This window comes from Dermacentor albipictus, chromosome 4 (genome assembly GCF_038994185.2).
Source record: "Dermacentor albipictus isolate Rhodes 1998 colony chromosome 4, USDA_Dalb.pri_finalv2, whole genome shotgun sequence".
NCBI classification, from domain to species: domain Eukaryota; kingdom Metazoa; phylum Arthropoda; class Arachnida; order Ixodida; family Ixodidae; genus Dermacentor; species Dermacentor albipictus.
In genome coordinates, this window is record NC_091824.1 from 167,155,989 (window position 1) to 167,171,408 (window position 15,420).

The window sequence follows — 15,420 nt, forward strand, 5'->3', positions numbered from 1 at the left end:
TTGTAAGAAACGAAAGATGTCAGTTTTTTCTTCTTAATCTTGAACTTTGGAGAAGTGTTCATATCAAGGGTACAGTCGCCGGCTGCAAATGGGTGCAGTAGACACTATTAACTTTCTGCATTACCACGGCGCCACTAGCCGGTGTAGGGGTCGAGGTTTAAGCACGGGGATATTAAGTATACCTACTGAATGCATCGCATTCCATTAAATGCACATTTTATTTATTTATTGATTTATTTAATCCTCAGATGCCCCTGGAGAGGGGTTTTACTTGAGGGGTGGGCTGCTTCAAAGAAAAATGTGTTCCACGGCAGTCCTGAACGCAGTCGCACTGGAGTGGTCCGCCGCTTCTTCAGGCCGATCATTCCAGTCTCTAGCTGTACGTGGAAAAAACGCCGTATTCGCCCCGCGCCAGCCTGTGCGTCTATAGTACAAGCGAACTAGAATACTATGATACTAGAATTCTTCTAGAATTCTAGAATTCTTTCTCATTTTTTAGTTTTCTGTTTGTCGAGTTGCTTTTTTTTTTCTCTTCTAGTATGGGCGTACGACATGCACTGCTGTTTTGCCGCTGTTGCCACAGCCTGTAGGGCCTCAGGCCTCGTCAAGCTGCTCAATGAGCAGCTTTTTGTCTGGGGTCCATTTTTCCTTTCCTTGAGGAAAATAAAACTAATTCTGAATTCTGAATTCTGAGTCTATGATACTAGAATGTTGACGCCTGTAGCGTCAACAACAGTGGGACAAGAGATGTAGGTACAACTGGATGAGATATGCATCAGCTTGAGAAAAGCAACAACATCACTAGTGTTCCAAGAGACTCGCTGAAGCAGCAAACCTACTATTTCTGCAATAATTTTATATGTGAGAGCAGTGCCTCATCTTCATCTGGCCACTGTACAAAGTGAGCATCTTACTGAGTTTCTGACAGAGGTGAATTACCGATTCAAAGTGATTGAAAAAGAATACAAATGTTCAGAGGAAGATACAGGCTGGAAGAAATGAAAAGTGATAGAACAAAGAAAGTCCAGGCTCCAGGACATATTCTTTGTTTTACCTCTGCTCATTGGCTTCAAATGAGCTTCGTCTGGTTAAAATTTTTCAAGTGCTAAACGTACGTTGTACCAACGTGTATAGGTGAAAGAAACAGCGTGGCGTTGGAGCTAAGGGCGTCGTAGCTACATAAGAGTGTAGCCTACAACGACCGGCCCGAACCGACCGACCAACCGAATGAATGAATGAATGAATGAATGCATGCATGAATGAATGAATGAATGAATGAATGAATGAATGAATGAATGAATGAATGAATGAATGCGAACTTCTAGTATGTACGGCGGGCCAAAAATAGATATTTGCACTGCACCCAAAGTAATAACTGGAGGCCACAGTGTTCAGACACTATGGATTTTGATGACAGCTCTGGGCGTGCGCTGTGGCGCTACATTATTATCGGGTGCCACACGGAATTATAAATCTCCTGCGGATCGCAAAAGCGCACCGCTACGGGAACGGAGACAACGTAAGCGACTTCGCCTTCCTTCTTGTTCCGCTTCTTATTATTTTCCCCAGCTTCCTCCTCCTCTTCGTGAGTCTCTTACTCCTGCACAGGAAGTCTCGGGAGAAGGGAAGGTGATCCAATGGTATACCTTTGGCGTGGTAAAGCAGCGTCACTGCTTTCAAATCATTCTACAAGCCTGCTGTGATGCCGGAGCATGCGATATTCCTAAATTTGGTTGTGTGAAGTTTACGCCCCCTTGGTTCATCTCTCTTTCAAAGGAATTGGTCATAACACGAAAGTGAAACGTGTATATTAAGAATCAGTGGGCAGTTTTGTCGCACGTTCACAAATTCAAGTCCATAAATGTGCAATTCTTTATTAATTACGGCTTCACTCGACGGGCGAAGCTATAAAGGCGATAGTAGGCACGCAAGGTCTGAGGTGCTACCTAGAGCAAATAGCATGCCGGAGACTGCCAAGAGTCATTGACGTATCCCAGGCGACGGTGAGCCCGTACTATTGGATCTGGGGGACAATCCCACCGCTGTCCACCAGTTATTGGGTCTTGCCGTTGAGTGCGGGAGTTGGCCGACGTTGAGGAAGATTTCGAGATGAAAACTGGAGGTTTAATTACATTATTTACAGTAATAAGATGAAGTAATTAACAGTCATTGATGGCAGGCAGCAAATTGGACGGTGCGGTCCGTGGCAAGAAGCCCGAAAGAAATGAATGAATGAAGGAATGCCTCTCTATGCTTCCTGTCTCTGGCTTTTAACCCTTTCGGTGTCTCGGGGTCACGTCATTTTTGGCCATTCGCCGAGCCAGCTCAGGTGTCGTCATTTTCCTCCAATGGTAGGCGTCCGTGCAAGTGCCGTCACAATCGGCGGATGGGGGATGCTTTCGAGCGACCTTTCAGAGCTGCAAAACAACTTCGCTCGGGACCCAGTTTACCTGGAACCGTGCCAGGCTCCCGTTGCACTTTCGGGAAGAGTCAGGCAGTGGGACAATAGCTCCACGTGCGGCGCACGAGGTAGGGGTAGCCAACTTGTCTGGACGTGCGACGCCTCGGGTTGGAGTCGCCCACTTGTCTGACAGGTCCGGGAACGTGTGAGACGCGCTTATGCGCACCTTAATTTGGTGCGGTGGCGATTCGATGTGGTCTGGTGAACTCGAAGGATGCCAGGAAAAGGGTCCGTACCTAACAGTACGTGGCGAGAGTGCGCGGTTAGAGCTCGGGCGGCATCGCGCGCTTGGTGTGGCTTCAAGGCAACGCGTATTTTGCGTCGAGATGTGCTTTCACAGCAGTGTGAGACATTCTGCCGTGAAACCACCTTTAGGAAAAAGTTCTCCGCCATTAGTGTCGCCGAAGAGGTGGGGAACAGAGCCGATGGTCGAAGATACGACGTGGACGACTCATGCATACACGAATGAAGGCTATATCTACAATGATTTGCGCGTTGTGTGCAATTATTTCCCCGGGTGTTGTAATTGATGGCACGGCTTATACGCGGAAATACGAATATATTCGTTTGTTTTGAATGCTTCGAAACCTCCGAATACTGAAAATTGAGCTGAAGCGAATATCGAATAGCATAGTATTCGATCGAATATTCTAAAATATTAAACAAATGCAGAAGCCTAGCACACTACCCAGAGATTTAAATTCTCCAACACCTTGTACAAACAATCTTTCTTCAAACTGAATACGCGTCGGTGTCCGGAATGGAACTTCTAACTTTAACAAAGACTTCACAGAACGGGCCTCCCAAAAAAGTTTCTAAGCACATACTACCGTCGCTTTCTTAACACCGGCACTGGATCTTGCTATAGCACTGTTGAATTATCGTCACTGGCATCACTTCCTTGCGGAAGTAATCGTGCTGACCTTATGTTTCTTTTCGAATTTCTTCATAGAGTCCTTGCCTGCATCGAACACCTCAATTCAACATACCTGCCAACTGTCCCGAATTTTTTGTAATGCTTATGAATTTGAACACCTTCTACAATTTTATGAATGCTGTATAAAGTTTTACGAGAAATAAAATTTTCTTCTCAAACGTGCGTTAAGAGCCTTGGAAGATGGGGCGGCGAGAGATTGCGAAACATGCGCGCTGAAAAAAAATGTGACGGTTTAGTTGCACCGCCTTCCTGTGGAAGCGCGAGGTGGCCAGATTGTTCTTGGGCTGAGGAGGCTTATTCAGAGGCATTCCTTAAGTACAGGCGGGATCGGCGACAGCAAAATCGCTGAAAACTAAAGTGACCTAAATAAATTGTGTTGCTTGTCACTTTCTGATGCAAGCTTGTTGCTGCTCGTGTGCTGCGCATAAAGGCGAATTATCGTTAACAAAGGTGCGTGTAGTCCAGAAAACATGTGCGCTCGGGACAAAGTGCACCCGTATTCTCGAGTTTGCGGGATATTATTATTATTATTATTATTATTATTATTATTATTATTATTATTATTATTATTTACCAATTCTAACGATCAAAGGTAGGCAGGCAGGTATCCAGAAACCTTTCCATGTTCCTGCCCTGGCGTAGACCAACATTCAACTGTTCACAGAATACGAACTCTTTATAACGGTTATTTTTTTTATCTCAATATATTTCATAAGTCACTGTCATTGTTTTTTCCCGAGCTTTCCATTTTTGTTTTGTAGTTTGTTTCCCAAATTGTTCAAGAGCTCTTCTCTTCCTTTTCTATTGAACTTACCTTGCGTTTTGTTGCTCGTGAACTGTTATTTTGGTACTCGTCATTTCATATTTTATGTGCTTGTTCTGTCGTATTATGCCCAGTTATTCACACATTTAGAGCGGTACCTCTACTACTCCAGGTACAAACCCAGAAAACGCCTGCTTCCGTAAATCTGACCTTCAGGCTCAGCCAAGGTCAAACTGGAATGCTCGGCGCCGAGCCGCGTCTGTGTTGTTCCCGTTAATCTCGCGTCAATACCGCCTCGTGTGCCATCGAGGGGCGACACTTGCAACGCTACTGGCGCGCTCCTCCAGCCAGCCTCCCGAGACGCGCCTTCTGCGCAACGCGAAACCATGCTGTCGCTTTCAATGCTTCGCCTTCGGGTAAAACTGACAATTTTGTTTAGCGCTTGTGTCTTTTTTTGTCTGCTTGCATTCTCTTGCGAAATTGTTTTCTTTTCTACTGTACTCGTATGCCAGCCCTCAGTCTTCAGTACTGTTCCTGGGCAAGTTCAATGATTTCTTTCTTTCTTTATTTATTTATTTATTTTTATTTTTTCGTCATGTATCTCACTGAGCCTGCTTGAGGGCGCTGCTTTCTGGTGCGGGTTGTGCGTGTGGTTGCGTAATCACGTTGTATTTTAGTTTCACTGACGTCCTTTTTCACTTGGAAAAATAAAGCACTCGAATTGTATCTTGCTGAAAACATTACAGGTTAATGTTTTCTATGACTGCCTACAACTTCATAATTGACACCTTGTCAATTAGAACAGAAATTAACCAGTTAGATAAATCATTAATGTATTTGAATGTCATCAAAATCATTGGGGGATTTTCTGCTGAACTGTAAAAAATATCCGCATGACTTTGTTCGCATAAAACAATCCATCTTTTTGTCAATGATTGGTCTATGTTAGCTGGGGCACCCAGTATGCTGCTCAGTCATAACCAATTTAGCCGAATTGTATCTTTTTTGCAGTCGGCATTTAGGGGCCCTGTAACTGTACATGCAGACGCTTACCTCCACGTAACCGTAGACTCCTCCGCCTTCCTGCTCCTCCGCCTCTTTTTCCTCTTCCTTGTCCTCGTGCTTTACCTCCTCTGTTTCCTCTTCCTCCTCAGCACCGGAGTTGGCACTCCCAAATTCGTCTTCGTCGGCAAGCTCACTCTGCGTGATTGTTGCAAGGCTACTAATTTACCTCGTTCATTCCTTATCGAAAATGTAGACGAGACAGGAAACAATATGAAAGAACACAGCAATCAACGACATGCTCCCCCTTCCCCCCCCCCCCCTAAGGAAAAGATACGAACTCCATTCCCAAAATAGATGCTTGTTTTTTATTTATTTGTTTACCGGGAAAAAATTCTGATGATTAATAAGAATCTGGTGAATCGCTAAATGAACACACAAGAACGTAGACCATTTAATGTGCATCGCAAATGACGTCTGGGAATTGCTATGAAGGATTACGATGTTTTGAAGTTTTCACATTTCAAGCCATACAACGTAATAACAATTTGAATGCATATTGTAACCGCGCGAACGACCGCGGACGAAGAAGGAAACACACTGGACAACTAACGAACTTCTTCGACCGTTGTCGTTTGCGCGGTTACAGTATGCATTAAAATATCGACCACTAGCTAGCCTGCCTTTCTCTGTTACATAATAACAATTGTTCATTAAATTTCTTGTAGACCTGTATTTCTCGTGTGCGTGCATGTGTGCACAGAAATAATGGGTGTAAAATAATTAAAAACATAGCTTATGCAACGCACAAACATTTTTGTTGTGCTCTTATGTTATAGCACGAGTTATAGACGTGCACATTTTGTGCAATAAAATATTTTACGATGCCCTTAGCAGCTGCGGGCTCCAACGCAGCAGAATGCAGCCCGCGCTGCATTATTATGCCCCGTAGATTTAACGGAGCTAGAGGAAATTTTATTTCTGAGACTTATTATAATAGAGCGATTTTTGATTTCATGTTACGCTCGGGTCATTAAATTACCTTATATACCGCTGAAGAGGTTAAATACTGGAACCATGCACTTCCCCAAACCACTTAATTTTGCTCCGCATGTTAAGTATACATCCCCGCTCCGTTTTATTCTTGTAGCAGTGGCTTAAAGCGCCGAAGGAAGAGGCTGACTTTGTTATTTGTGCGATTGCGGCAAACATTTTACATATTTCATTGATTTGGAAGATAAGCTTTATCTGCAGCATAAAACATTGTCATAAGTCACCAAGTGATCTATAAAAAAGAGTGCTCACTAACGTCACATAGAAAACATTCGCAAAGAATGTAAAAAAATGCATTGAAATTAGTGGCACCTGCCTGAAATGCTTAATTCCTCGCTAAGGCATCTAATGCCACTTTTTACGATGCAACTTTAGCTGCGAGGGCATGAAGGACAATCCTTCATTGGCCACTTTTGTTTAGGCAGCCGCCTACCGGTTACGCACTCCTGAACACGACGACAAACGAGCATTTTTTAAATTGAGTATTACATTCACTAGTTTAGCTCTCTTCAAGAATGCGCCATTATAGTGACGTTTCCACTGGTTGTTCGCATAAAAGGTAGCGACACAGTCGAGGCCTGTGAATGCCATATCAGAGAACAACACACGTATTCTCGATACCTTCTTCCTGTTCCTAAGCGACGATGCTTATACACGTAAATCTCAACTTTGCTCCTTCCCAAACACACTCACCGACAACATCTTTTTGTCGGCTTAGATTCGTTTAACCAACACAAATGAGGAATAGGGTGGTCTTATCCCTTCTGCATTTAAGCACCAAGTCGAGAGTTCAATGATCGGGTTCGGCAGCCGCAAATAATTTTGTAGACGCGCAAAACGCAGATGCTTCTTATCAAATGACTTGCGCAGCAACATAGAATCAGTGGCGAAGCTCCACCATATTTATCTGCTAGGAGACCAATTTTCCTCTGATCGACTGGGCTAACTTATCTTCATCCTGTAATATTTAGACAGAATTTATCAATTTAACCTTATATTTTAACCTGTTTCAGGTTGTTACGCAGCCTACACGGGGTAATAATATCTTAGATTTAATCCTCACAACAGCTCCTGAGACAGTTGATCAAATTGTGTCTATTACTGGTTTTAGCTATCATTGCTTACTGCAAGTAACTCTCAACGTACCCTAATCTTTTACAGGTTTCGCTGCTAAAAAAAGTACACGATTATAATAAAGTCAATTTCAACGTTATGAATTCGGAATTAGATATATTATTTTTCCACATTCTGTTACCTTAATTTCATAGTCGGTCGGTGGAGAAGAATTGGATACTTTTCAGGAATCAGATGTCTGCCTTGGTTAACTAGTACGTCCCCCTCATTTCAGGAATGGGATGTCTGGCTTGGCTAACCAGTACGTCCCCCTCATTAAGATGACCAATGATAAATCTAACCCATTGTTCACCAGATCCCTACGCTTACTGAGAAACAGGAAGAAGCGCCACTACGAAAGCGCCAAGCGCTTGCGCGCGCAAGCAGCTTGGGATACGTGCAAGGAAAGCTTTAAATTTTACTGTTCTGCTCTGTCTTCAGCTAAAGATAAATACTGCGCTCATGACCTGCAATCTCTTCCAAAATCGAATCCCAGAAAGTTCTGGCACGTTATAAGCCCACATCAAGACCACACTGACATTTATTTACACAACAATAACAACACTCCCATTCCAGATAGCCACTGTGCTTCTACTTTCAATACTTATTTTTCTTCTGTATTCGCCACAGATCAGCCTGATCTGCCAGATGCATCGGAGCTGAACTACTAATACATGTCACCAATTGAAATAACAGTTGAAGGTGTCGTATGCCTGATAAATAACTTCAAGCTAACCACATCCTGTGGCGTTGACGACATTAATTCTAAAATTCTGAAAAACACCGTCATAGCATCTAGCAAAATTCTGTCTCACACTTGCAGGCAATCTTTAGAGACTGGCGTGCTGCCCTCAGACTGGACGATAGCAAAGGTCATACCCATATTTAAGTCAGGGAGAAAACACGCACCGGAAAGCTACCGTCCAATATCATTAACATCTATATGCTGCAAAATTCTAGAACATGTAATTGCATCAAATCTCTACAGTCACCTGGAAGCCAACAAATTTTTCTTTTCTAATCAATACGAATTTCTGAGAAAGTTCTCTTGTGAGACGCAATTATTATAATTAACAACTGATTTGCATACTAACATGGAAGAGGATCTACAAACTCATTGTACTTTTCTAGACTTTTCAAAAGCGTTTGACCTCGTAGCCCATTGCCATTTCATTTTGAAATTATCTGCTCTTAAATTAGATTCTCTTACACTAACATGGATTCGCATTTTCCTTTCTAATCGTCAGGAATTCACAGCAGTTAATAATTTTTCCTCTCCTCTTTCGCACCTCACTTCAGGTGTACCGCAAGGCAGCGTTCTTGGGCCATTATTATTTCTAATATACATTAATGACTTACCGAATAACATTTCCTCACACGTGTGCATTTTCGCAAACGAGTGCACTCTTTATCGTTCCACCAAGCGTGCCGATGATCATACAATCTCCCCAAACGATCCAGAACTTATTTCTCTTTGATGTGACACTTGGCTAATGAAGCTTAGCGTTTCTAAATGTAAAATTTTCTCTTTTAGCCGCAAGCATACTAAATCTAAGTTTCTTTATCACATAAATAACATCACTATTTTGCATGATACTGAATATAAATATCGTGGTGTTAACCTAACTTCGACTCTTTCGTGGTCAACGCACATTGCATACATATATGCGCTAAGGCTTCGAAATCATTAGGGCACACAAGACGCAAGTTGCATAATTCTACTAAAGAGATTCCTAAACTAGCTTATCTAACATTTGTTCGACCTCAGCTTGAATACGCCGCATCTGTCTGGTCTCCCCATCAGAAATTCTTGATCGAATAACTCGAATCTATTCAGAATAGGGCTGCGCGTTTTATTTATCGTTGTTATGGCTATAACAAAGGTATAACACAAACTAAACTCGATCTTTCACTACAGCCCTTGCATGATTGTCGTGAAATATCCCTGCTGCCATTATTTCATAAATATGTCCATAATACAGCGCCACCAGTTCTGCCTCTTGAAACTCCTCATTACAGGTCACACCGGTTGTACAATCAGTTCAATTCCATGCGCGACTACGGAAAGACTAATTCATTTAACTACTCCGCTCTTCCAAGAGCCATTCGCCTTTGGAACGATCTTCCTAACGCCATCACTTATGAGAGTGACGAGGAAAATTTCCGGCATCTTCTAACAACGCATTTTCCAAACTCTGCATAACCTAACGTGTTATCTTTTCTTGCCTTTCTCATTATTAATGTGCTACTATCCTTTAAATACTGTTTTGTTATAGCCGGATAGGTCGCACTCTGAAATTTTATTGATTATATTTCAATTTGTGAAAGTCTCTTGTTCAGTGACCTCTCGCGTTCAGAAGCATTCGGTTTGTCCATTGTACGATTTTAACACCACATTACTGTATGTTAGCGCATTTCTTACTGTATTTTTTGTATATGTATTCTAATTATTGTATATTATAATCTTTTAGTGTACTCTTCCCTCTTATACAATGTCTCAAGGGGCCTGTAAGGTACCTTTAAATAAATAAATAAATAAATAAATAAATAAATAAATAAATAAATAAATAAATAAATGATTTGGTACGGAGGCGATTTGACGAACCACAGTTAACACAGTTAATGGGCACCCTCTCGCTGCAGGGCTCCTTGTGCTCAAAAGGCGTAACGTAATAAAACGCAATAGCAAAGCAAGCCACTCGAGGCTTCGTGGGCATCGGGCCCCACCTCCTTGCGAGCCAGTTCGTCGTCTGGCGCCGCCGAGCGAAGCCGGTTGGCGCTCGACGCGGCCTGGCTGCCCGGCTTGGAGGACGACGCAACTCCGTCCGACTCGGCCTCTTTTGGAGACTCTGGCGTCGACGCGTCACTGGTCCTGGAGAGAGAGTCACGCAATTACAACGCAGTCTGGGAACGCTACAGAGGCGTATCACCGTGCGACCAATTGGTACATTACAAGGCGCATTGCCTTCAGCACTTTTCAAAAATTACCTGAATCAATTGATCAACCAACCATACTTATTTACCGTATTTCATATTACGGAGAAACTTGTAGGTGCATCTGGATCCCTAGCCGTGGGTTAGTTGAAATCCAATAGGAAAATATGAGCTTATTAGAGCAAGCAAGTGTTATGTACAGTAATAAATAGTGTAGAAAAGGGTGCAGAACTTACTCAAGGTAAACAAAAGACCAACGACGTAAATTTTTTCGTAATAATATTCGTCCCGTATAAAAAGTCGGGTGCGCGCTGTATACTGTATGGAAGTGGTTTAATCACGCACGACTTAATTTGACTTGGGCAAATTAGCTTATAGCTAATTGGGGAAAATGCAGCGCAATAATAACAGGGACAACAAACAAGCAGCATACACGACGGGTGCTGGGTGTCCGCTGTTCCTGTCACAGTAAACACGCACGGTCAACGCTCGTCCTACATACACTGTGCGTGTGTTCTTTATTTCTGCCACTTTTGCGCTGCGTTCGTAACATTTGGTTTAATGATATCGTCGTGATGCAGGGACCGTACTATCAGTTTTCGAGAAAATTGGCGCCGATTTCATCCAGAGGGTTGGGTATAGTCAGAAACGATGAAAAACACCTGCTATGTGCGCTTCGGACACTGTAAGTTGACATGTTTATGGGATTCACCACCAACCGATGGCCGTGTGATGTTACACATTAATCTATGCGTTAAGGCCTAGAAAACCGGTTTCACCAGAGGCACGAGGAGACGATCACTTTTTCCACGTACAGGGCCGGCCACTTGAAGGGGAAACACCCCGTTAGTAATTGAGACCAGCCGATGACGAAATTCTGGAAACTATTATTTCCTTTGTATACATCCGGCTAATAGCCGATGAAACCAGAGCATCCCCTAACGTTGTAAACACAATTGATTTTTTACTCATAACTAATCCAGGTTTCGTATTCAATATTGCGCATATGTCAGGAATAAGTGATCATGTTTTAATTAACGTTTATAGAAACAGACCACATTCTGAAACAGACAAAGATATGCATATTTATACTAGACTATAATATAGCTAATTTTCAAGCATTGAATAGTGAACCAGCCATATTTCTTGACGGTTTCTTTCTCTAGACTTCGATAACTAGTCTGTTGAAGAGAACTGGGACCTGTTTAAATCCAAGGTACCCCAGCTAACAAATAAATACATTCCAAAGCGGATAATCTCCACAAACCTACGAGTTCTTTAGTACAATCCTTATTTAAGCGTTTATCGACCAGGAAGAAGCTTTTTTACCGTTCAGCTTAGACTTTCGAAGACCAACTTCAGGTGGGCTGCGTATCAGTCAGCTTCCGTGGCTTACGTATACAAGCACTTAAATCTGATTCATGTCAACAATTCAGCCATCTGTGCTGAAGGAAGATGTTAGAAATTTTTGGCACCTTCTAAATTTTTTTCAAGATTTTTTTCATTGGGCTTCAGAAACAGGATGGTTGCCGTAGTCCTAACAATCTCTGTGCTACAATATTAAAGAACATGTTTATTGGAAAATTGTGCCCTGTTTCAAATGTACAGCCACCTGATTTACACCATGTCGATGTTCCATTTATGTATCCCATTATTATTAATATATCTGTGGTTGCTAAGCTAATTGATTCATTTCAAAAAAGTTAATCTTCTCGTTATGATCTTACCAGTATTAAATTTCTGAAGAGCTCTTCAGCTTACACCGCTCCACTTCACTTGTTAGCACGTGCTGTAAACTACTTGAACATGCATATATTATTGAAAGTTTTAATTAGCTTTTGGAAGGCAATTCATTTTTCACATCGGAACAGCACGGTTCCAAAAAATGTACTTGTGAAACTCAGCTTATGTAATTCCCTCATAATTCACACCCTGTTCTTGAAGAGTCATCCTGCGTGGATTGCATCTTAGATTTTTAGAAGGCGTTCGACAAGATGTATCATCGGGTGTTACGTCATGTTTCCTTTTCGACTGTTGGCAATTTGTTACTGCTAATTGTAACATCTCCTCGCTTACTAATGTGCATTCCAGCTTTCCACAAAGGTCCGTCCCTAGAGCTCATATATTCATAATTTACGTTAACGACTTTCGTTTCGTTGTGTCGTCAGAAGTCATTCTTTTCGCCGACAATTCGTGAAATATCTCTCGTGAAAAAATATTTCGTGAAATAATGGTGACAGTGACATTAACCGTCTTCAACCAGACATTGCTGCTGTATCTAACTGGTGCAAAATTCGACTAATAACTAAATGTTAACTGCAAGGCTATGCGTGTCGCCTGAAACACTAAAATTCCAGCAGTTTATTTTTTGAAAATCATTACTTTAGACCCCGTCACTCATTATAAGCACTTAGGTGCTCATATATCATGTAGTTCAAATTGGACGACGTACACTGAAAACAATATAAATATGCTAATCGTATGATGGGTTACTCCCGTCGCAACTTTCCTGCCACTCCATCCTCATTAAAACTACTATTTTACGAAACCTTAATACGGCAAAATCTTGAATATGCATCTTCAGTGCGGGGTACTGTGTATGAAAAAATATTCACTACCCAGGAACTTGAGCAGAGTAAATCGACTCGTTTGATCCTCTCTAACTGCAATCGCGAGTCACAACAGCTACGAAAGCCAGCGTTCCACCTAATCAGCAGCTCATGCAAATGTCTGCCACCTGAATTTATTTCATACAAATATACCACCGTACCGTTCTCCGCGAAAAATTTGTCCTATCGTCGCAGGGGCACTCGCATCGCACTGATCACCGTCATGAGGCAGGCATTATATTCTAGAAAACAAAAACATTTTCTGGTTCTTTTCTACCACGCAGAGCAGTTGAGTGGAACCACCTTCCCGCTTACATAGCATCTACAGTGATAAACAACGTTTTATTTTTGCCGTATAGCAAGCATTGTTATTAGCATGTTAGGAAATGTTTTTCACTGTTTTTAGGGCTTGAATCCTGTATTTCGTTCTGTTTGCTATTGTTTGTATTTTTAACCACTCCCCGCTGAAATGCTTCTGACCTCGAGGGTCAAAAAAGAATAAATAAATAAATAAATAAATAAATAAATAAATAAATAAATAAATAAAAATAAATAAACAAAGCACATTTCCTCCGTGAACTAGACGAAATATTAAGTTATACCTGCTTGAATACAAATTATGCGTTTCCTCAGAAGTGGACGACCCTGTACATGAAGGTGCAGGAATCGGCATTTACACGGAGTGTTAACAAAAATAGTTTTTTTCCGTTGGGAACATACACTCGTTAAGAGGAACAGACTTGAAAAGTGATTAGTCCTGAGCTTTTTTTTTGTTGTTCCTATGATTGTTGTTTTTTTGTCCTAAAATTACGCGCTCTGTTAAGTGAATTTTTGGAACGTAGTGAAGGGGAGGAGACTAAAGCAAGTAGCACTAGGGAATTCTCATCGATATGAGGCGCGAGCGCTGATCACGAGCTGTTGGCGCCGAGACCGGTGTTTTGTTGATGCTGTGCTGGTTTTTCGCCTACACCGCTTCCCGTCAATAAATCCACTATCAAAGTGGTGGAGGTGCGAAGTGCCCTTCAAACCTACAGAACTCGGAAGCCGGACATTGTCCACTGCCCCGACAATGCCTGAAGAAGCCACCCAGCGAGGTACGGCCAAACCTCCGTCGGTCATCGTGCCCAGCGTGCTGTGCCAGCGCCATCCCGCTTTCTTAAGTGGCACCGATGATCAAGACGTAGAAGATTGGCTGTCGGAGTTTGAAAAGGTGAGCGCTCCCAACAAGTGGGACAACACTACGAAACTGCACAATGTTCTCTTCGACCTTACAGACGTCGCAAACCCTTGGCTCCGAGTTTGACTTTATCACTTGGACAGCTTTCAAGATAAGCTTTGCAGAAGTGTTCGGTCACCCCACAGTGCGCAAGCTCCGCGCCGAACAGCGCCTACGTGGGCGTGCGCAACTGCAGGGAGAGAGTGTTACTGATTGCATAGAAGTCGTCATTGACTTGCAAAAGCGCGTTACTCTTGCCATGGCTGAACAAGACAAAGCCAAGCACATAATGAAAGGCATAGACGACGACGTCTATAAGGACCCGCGAACCGTACCTGAGCTCGTTAACCTGTGTCACAGCTTCCACAAACTACACAAACAACGCCTCTTAGCTCGGCGGCAGACAACAATAGACAGGCCTTCCTCCTCACAGTGCCGTCATTGCCCGCGGCCTTCACAATGCCTCAAGTGAACGCACCGACTTGCATCCGACCTCGCGCCCTCAGATTTCTTTGAACGTTCCGTGGGTCTCGATCCGGCTAACGTGCGCGGCTTCTTGTTTTTCTGCCCAAGTGTCGCACTTCGTTCGACTTCACGCAAGCGTCATTAGGCCGAACTAGCGCAGTCGCTCAAACAGTTTACACTGGAACTCACGCCTCTTTGCAACAGCGCCCCTGCAATGTGTCACCTGCGGAGCGTCGTGTAATTACAGAGCAAGTTGATGACATGCGTCAGCGCGGAGTCATCAAGCCTTCTTGCAGCCCTTGGCCCTCACCTGTTGGATTAGTTCAGAAGAAATACGGCTCGATTACATTCTGCGCGTACTACCGTAGCCTAAACAAAATTACTTGAAATACATCTATCCTCTTCCCCGAATAGACGACGCCCTCGATTGCCTCCACGGAACCGAATTCCTTTTCTTCCTTAGACTTGCGCTCGGGCCAAAGGCGTATTGTGATCTTCCAAATACAGCATTCGTCACTGGATGGCCTGTCATGCAGTTCTGACTTTGCAATGCACTCGCAACGTTCGAGCGAATGACGGACGAATCTGGACGATATCATGGTGTTCTCCCCCATTTCAGTACACATCTCGCCCATTTACGCAAGATTCTCCCCTGGCTTACAAACGCACGCCTTCAACATAACCTGAAGAAATGTCACTTCGGGGCTCACTGGCTCACCCTATTTGGTCACATCGTCTTAAAAGATTACAAACTGACAAACTCCGTACTATTCTTGAGTTCCAGAATCCGTCTACCGTCAAAGAACTTCGGAGCTTTGTGCGCTTGTGCTCATATTTTCGTCGCTTTGTCCGAAATTTCGCTTCCAT

The 15,420-nt window shown here is 43.0% G+C and overlaps 1 protein-coding gene across 3 annotated transcripts in view; it reads right to left on the reverse strand.

The window, feature by feature from the left end:
- LOC135910058 (neprilysin-1-like) overlaps positions 1 to 15,420 on the reverse strand; it is a 39,528-nt gene that overhangs the window by 6,995 nt on the left and 17,113 nt on the right. For all 3 annotated transcript variants that reach the window (XM_065442018.1, XM_065442019.1, XM_065442020.1), the window contains 2 exons: positions 10,057 to 10,201; positions 5,215 to 5,361 (listed from right to left, as the gene is read on the reverse strand). In XM_065442018.1, coding sequence (XP_065298090.1) covers positions 5,215 to 5,361; positions 10,057 to 10,201 — 292 coding nt within the window. The remainder of the gene's footprint in view (positions 1 to 5,214; positions 5,362 to 10,056; positions 10,202 to 15,420) is intronic.